The sequence below is a fragment of the Pseudomyrmex gracilis genome, unplaced genomic scaffold (assembly GCF_002006095.1).
Source record: "Pseudomyrmex gracilis isolate BER0280 unplaced genomic scaffold, ASM200609v1 scaffold_250, whole genome shotgun sequence".
Lineage (NCBI taxonomy): Eukaryota > Metazoa > Arthropoda > Insecta > Hymenoptera > Formicidae > Pseudomyrmex > Pseudomyrmex gracilis.
Window position 1 is genome coordinate 28,523 of NW_018020834.1, and position 6,155 is coordinate 34,677.

At 34.1% G+C, this 6,155-nt stretch overlaps 1 protein-coding gene across 1 annotated transcript in view; it reads right to left on the reverse strand.

Moving 5' to 3' along the window:
- LOC109859245 (homeobox protein SIX2-like) overlaps positions 1–6,155 on the reverse strand; it is an 11,603-nt gene that overhangs the window by 1,858 nt on the left and 3,590 nt on the right. The window contains exon 3 of the mRNA XM_020437288.1: positions 399–721. Within this exon, the coding sequence (XP_020292877.1) occupies positions 399–721 (323 nt within the window). The remainder of the gene's footprint in view (positions 1–398; positions 722–6,155) is intronic.

The following is a 6,155-nucleotide window of genomic DNA, read 5'->3' on the forward strand; positions in this document are numbered from 1 at the left end:
GTTATCTTCCGCCGTACTAAGGCCCGGTCAGAAACCTGCTATCAAGGCCATATGTAACACGACGTTACATTTTTGATCAGGGCGCTGTCAGGCTGCCTTAACAAGACCTTATCAGGCAACAGGACAAAACCTAACGCGCCCTTCTTAGGACCGTGTTTGATTTTCTACTCGGGACACATTTCTCATATCGGTAAAGTATTTATATTTAAAAAATAGACGGTGTTTTAAACAAAAAAACAAATTGAAAATAAATTACAAAATATAAAAATTACAATAAATAAAGATATATATGTTCTTACACGTACAACAATAATAATTTGAGGGATAAAAATTTTTTACTAATATTGTTTTTATTATTAACTAATATATAAATATAAATTATATATATACATATGTACCTGTGTCGTATACACTGCGTCCGTAGCAAAGAGCTTTCACGTCGTTCATAGGGCTTAATCCACCGTTATGTGGATGCGCGGTATGAACGGATGACGGAGTGACAGGTGTTGGATAGGTATGGTGAGGCGCCATTGGACTCATACCCATCGGACTACACGGATTCATCGTAACCGGCGACATACCCATTGTCGATAGAGGTGACATCGCGAGATTCGGACTGTCGGAATCCATACTCTGCAGAGATTGGATGCTGCCTCCGTTGCTCACCGAACTGCTTATCGTGCTATTGGTTGTGCTTTGACAGTTCAGCGGAAGCATATCTCTAAAAAAAAAAAAAAAAAAAACAATAAAAAAACAAATGTGTGACATCAAGAAGTATGCGAGAAAATAAAATGACACTAACTGCAATTTCTAAGATATTTTTCTTGTTGAAAGTATGTAAGTTAGATACGTAAAACTTTTTATTATTAATAATCTTCGAGTAATGCGCTTGAATTCTCACATTGTTGTACCGCAAACATCTTAAACTAAAGCGACATTTTTACACGATGCGTTTTTACTTCTACCGGCTATGATAGCAAGCAGAGCTGAAAGTGCTTCTAGCTTTACACACACCGAAAAAATTGTATTCTTGTTTTGAGGATATCCCACTTACTTTAAGTATATTTTATACTAAAATAGGCGCCAAGAAGAGTTTCTTATTTTANGAGGAAAATNCTCTAAATAGTAATATTGATAAGAATATATACTGATTAGAATATAAAAAAGCCTCTATAGAAAAACATATATATATATCTCACTGTCAAAAAAGACTATATTTTTAAATAAAGAATATATTCTTAATTTCAGAAGAATATCATCTAAAATCTTTAAGGAGATGTTTTAAGTATAAAATCTTCTACTTACGAGAATATAATTTTTTCGGTGCAGTATGAGCGCGCTGGCCGGGCAGCTGTGCTTCGATTTGCTATGAACTGTAGAGTTTTGCGTAAAAAAAAATTTTTCAAAAATCGAGACTTTAGAGAAAGTTTTTATTCGAGCAGACAAGTTTGATACGAAGTTTGATACGCGATATGAAGTTGAGTCCTGATAGAATGCAAAAAAAAAAAAAAGAAAAATAACGTCTGATCCATCACAAAAAAATCCAGCAGACACAATATCCAGTAGTAACAGTATATGTTTAAAATTTTCTCATAAATCTCTCGGTAGTTAACGCGCGCGTTAGTTTTTCATTCTTTGTGATCTTTAGAGACTTATGGATTCTATTGAAATTAAAGTTTGAAGAAAAAATTTGAGCATTTTCTTGTACAAAGTGCGTTCGCTTTGGACGTGAGTATTAGAAATACAAGATAGAAAATGTGTTTGCTGCAGATTTTCGCCAAAATTGGTAAAAAAATCTATACTTTTTTTTTCTATTTTTTTTTTTAAGAAATATTGAAACATAAAAAGTGTCAAAATTATTACAAGAGTGGAAATGATCCTTTAGAACCTTTATACTAGCTGCCGAATTCCAACTGGTAACCAAAAAAAAGGGATCGTAAAAGATTTTTTTTGTTTTGTTTCACTACCATTGTTTTAAATCATAAACCAGAAAATCGTTTATTCAAGGTTGACATCAATGAGTGAGATCTTTAAAAAATTTGCAAAAGTGTTATTTTCAAAGGTTTTTTTGAGTAGAAAACTTTTCATAGACAATAAGATCCATATTTTTGAATACAATACACACTTTTTTTGGAACCTTTTTTAACCGAATTGACCTGAGACAAGATAATTCGGATAAAAAAAGCTCTATCTGTAAACCGACAGTTTATAATACAACAATTTACGTTTTCAAGTCGTTAGGATAAAAGACGTTCGGACAAACGAGAATCTACTGTATGTTATATAGTCTTTGCCGCAAAAATTAGTGCATCTTGTTTACCACGCGCATATACACGCGCACTGTAACACTGTACATGTCACACGGTGTGGTCCATATGCGACCAGCTCCACCCATGGTTGCGTACCACTTCTCTCACTACTCCTGCCCTTCCCTTTCCCTTGCATTCAGGTCCTTTCGCCTAAACGAGCCGCGCATTTTTATGGTCGCGCTCAAGGTCTGAATTTGAAGAAATACGCCCCCCGCTCGTACCTCAACGCCTCCCAGATTCCTTTCCCCATCTTGACGAATAGGAACGTGCTTCGTTTGGGTAGTAAGAAAGAAGAGAATTTTTAAGATTTTAATTTCTAAAAATGCTTTCCCGGTAAAACATTTTTCATATATATATACTTATACACAAATTAAAATAATTATATCTAATTATGCAAATTTATATGCCGAATATGTCCATACAATTTTATACATGGAGAATTTCTTTTTTTAAGAAAATGACTTCAAAGATATTCCATATCAAATTACAAAATAACTTTATTAGTATCATTTTAGATACAAAAAAATTATATGAAACTATATTTTTACTATATTTTTAAAAACTTTTTGAGATATAATTATATATACTTATACACAAATTAAACTTAGTATATCAAATTATGCAAATTTATATACCGAATATGTCCATACAATTTTATACATGGAAAATTTTTTACCGGATTGTTAAAGCTGTCACTTTATTTTATGTTGCAATAAAATTAAATAAGGAAAATTATCTATTGATTCGTCTATTTAGAATTCTAGAGAACTCTAGAATTCTAGAGAACCATCGAGAAAACTAAAACTCGCGCAATCGGATATTCAATAAATTCAAAATTTAACTTAGAAATTGAACTGATCAAAGAGATTTTAACGACGGTGGTGTTGCGGTCCAAAACGCAAATTTTAGAGGAGAGCAATTTAAAAGTTTCAAGCTTCATATAATGTCCCTAGTTAAGGGATCTTTCGGTTTTAAATTTTTACCTAACTTATGAATATTTTTTTTTTTTAATACTTGGTGACCACAAAGAACATGACTTTCTGAGTGTCGCTATGCAATAAACTGAAAATCCCATATGTGACAATTTGTTATGCAATTATACGTAGGGAGTGACGAAATGTTATGCGGTCGAGAGCTGTGGTGCAAATATGAATCGTGCAAAATATGATTCACGTCACACTTTTCTGGTTCGGCGCCCGGTGTTTCCAAGACTAATGAGGAAGAAGGCGCGTTCTCGTTCTTACACGGCGCGAAGATAAATGAAGGTAGCACCGAAGAGGGCCAGCCGTGGCCTTTTATATAGTAACTATTGGTAGTGAGAAACAACTCAATGGCGAAACAGGAGATGTAACCAAATCTGAGTCATAAAACGGTAATGGGGCGTCGCATTTCCTTTTTCTCGAACCTTTGGACGTAGAATTTTGAGAAAGGCAAAAGGGAGGAAGTATGGAACTCGGACGTCCACCCCCTTAAGGAAAGAATTGTTTTCTCGCTTGAAAAGAAAGAACGACGCTTTAAAATAAAAATTTTGGCGTAAACGACTCGCTTGGATAAACAAATCATTTAGGGTGAGAAAATACTTGAGGATTTTCTCACCCTAAATGGTTTGTTGAAAATCCTCAAGTATTTTCTCAAAAAGAGTAGTACACCAGTCATCTTAGAGTTAACAAAAACTAGCAAGTAAAACATATCTTTTTCTTTCATATGTTTTTCTTATAAAACGACACATGACTGCAATAAAAATATTGCCGCAAATATACAAATGTCTAGTTTAGTAAAGAAATTGTATAGAAAATATTGAGATAATAAGAGACAAATAACTAAGCAAAGTCGGTCAAAACAGTTGGCTGACGTAGTCAGCCGAATACACATCACTTTCAAAACGATGGCGGACGGCCATATATATATATATATATGTGTACGTATGTAGATAGCATATCCTTTACGCGCTCAGGTGATAGTGTGTGTGTCGCGTGAATTTCTGGGGGCACGTTACGAGCGGACCGTGTGCGAAGAAAGGAACGTCGGACGACGATGTTATGGCTAGCGAGTTAAACCACGAACCACAAGACTATACTGCTTACTTCGGGAGACGAACGGAGTCTCTTGATGTAATTCCACGAAGACGAACAAAACATTTTTCCAAAAATTTTGTTTCGTTTTTTCGTAGAGGAGTTTTCCAAATTTTTCAACCGACAGAAAAAAACGCAAAAGAAAAATTTCACATTTTTTTCCAACGCGTTATATTTTACGAATATAAACATTAAAAATTTCAACCAATGGAAATTCGACCTTACAGCCTAGTCCACGGATGGAAGTGGTGTAAAAAATGTTAATCGTATTATTCGAAAAACGTCCCGTAATAATACGTTTAACATTTTTTTACACCACTTCCATCCAAATTTCACATTTTTTTCTAACGCATTATTTTACGAATATAAACATTAAAAATTTTAACCAATGGAAATTCGACCTTATAGCCTAGTCCACGGATGGAAGTGGTGTAAAAAATGTTAAACGTATTATTACGGGACGTTTCGAATAATACGTTTAACATTTTTGTGGACTAGGCTATAAGGTCGAATTTCCATTTTAAGGCCTGTATAAACTCATATTAAAAATTTTCTACATTCATCATTTTTATTATTATCACTCGCGTGAGTAATTTTAATTAAAAGTTGGTATTAATTTTTTTTTTTTGTTTTTTGTTTTTACGTATACACAGTCTATGATTTTGCGCGCGTGACATTATGAATAGATCTCTTTCTTAGGATCCTCTTAGAATCGCGGTCTACACGTCGCTCCAAGAACTCCGTGCGTCTCTCGATTGGGAGATTAAGCCTATGCTGCTCGATCTTATCGTAATTTGCGGCCACTGTTATGTCAATAAACGGCTGAACACGCGTCCGGCATTATCTAAGCGTGACTCCGTCTACGTTTCTTTTTTCTACGTCTTGCCCGCCGCTTTTTTTTCTCGAGTGTATCGTTTACGAGTGAACCTCGGCGTTTGCCATAACAGACCCCGGTATTACACCAAGGGTTGCCAGCCAGGCCTATATAACTCGTAATCGCGCCACAAAGGACGTCAACGCTACGCATACATTAATTAGATAAGCGGATTAGATAATCGTCCGGACGAAAGAGAACAAACAACACCGCCAGGAGTATCGAAGGAATGTTTCACGATTATATCATCGCTCTCGGTTATCTCTCGGTTTTGAGTCTGATAAATATTTTGCGGATGCAAAACACAAGAATCTGTGCATCGAATGTAATTAACACATTCGATAGGAAGAATGTTTTTTTTTTGTCAACATATATATATGTAGAATATATTCTTGAGATAACACGTAATAACATTACAAAAATCATCAATCAATCACTCGTGAAAAGTTCAAATTAATTAATAAAAATAAAATTAATTAATTTCCCAAAATTGTGGACTGAAACGTCTGTTTTTTTTGTCTTTTTGAATAAAGACTTTTGTTTATACGCTGCCATCCTGTATTTTATTACTCGTATCGGCCTATTAATTAATTTGAACATTACAAAAAGTTGTTTCTGTCGAAATATTAAAAATCCGCAAATATATTTTATATAAATAACAAGAAGAAGATTCTTCGGGCTCTCAGGAGTCTTTGAACTAATGAATGAAATAAATTGTGGGTTGTAAGAGCCGTTTGCAGGATGTTGTGCAGAGAATGTGCTTAAATATATATATATATGTATACACATATATATTTATATAAAAATTATTTCGAAATATATATGTGTATACATATATATATATATATATATATTTAAGCACATTCTCTGCACAACATCCTGCAAACGCGGCTCCTAAAA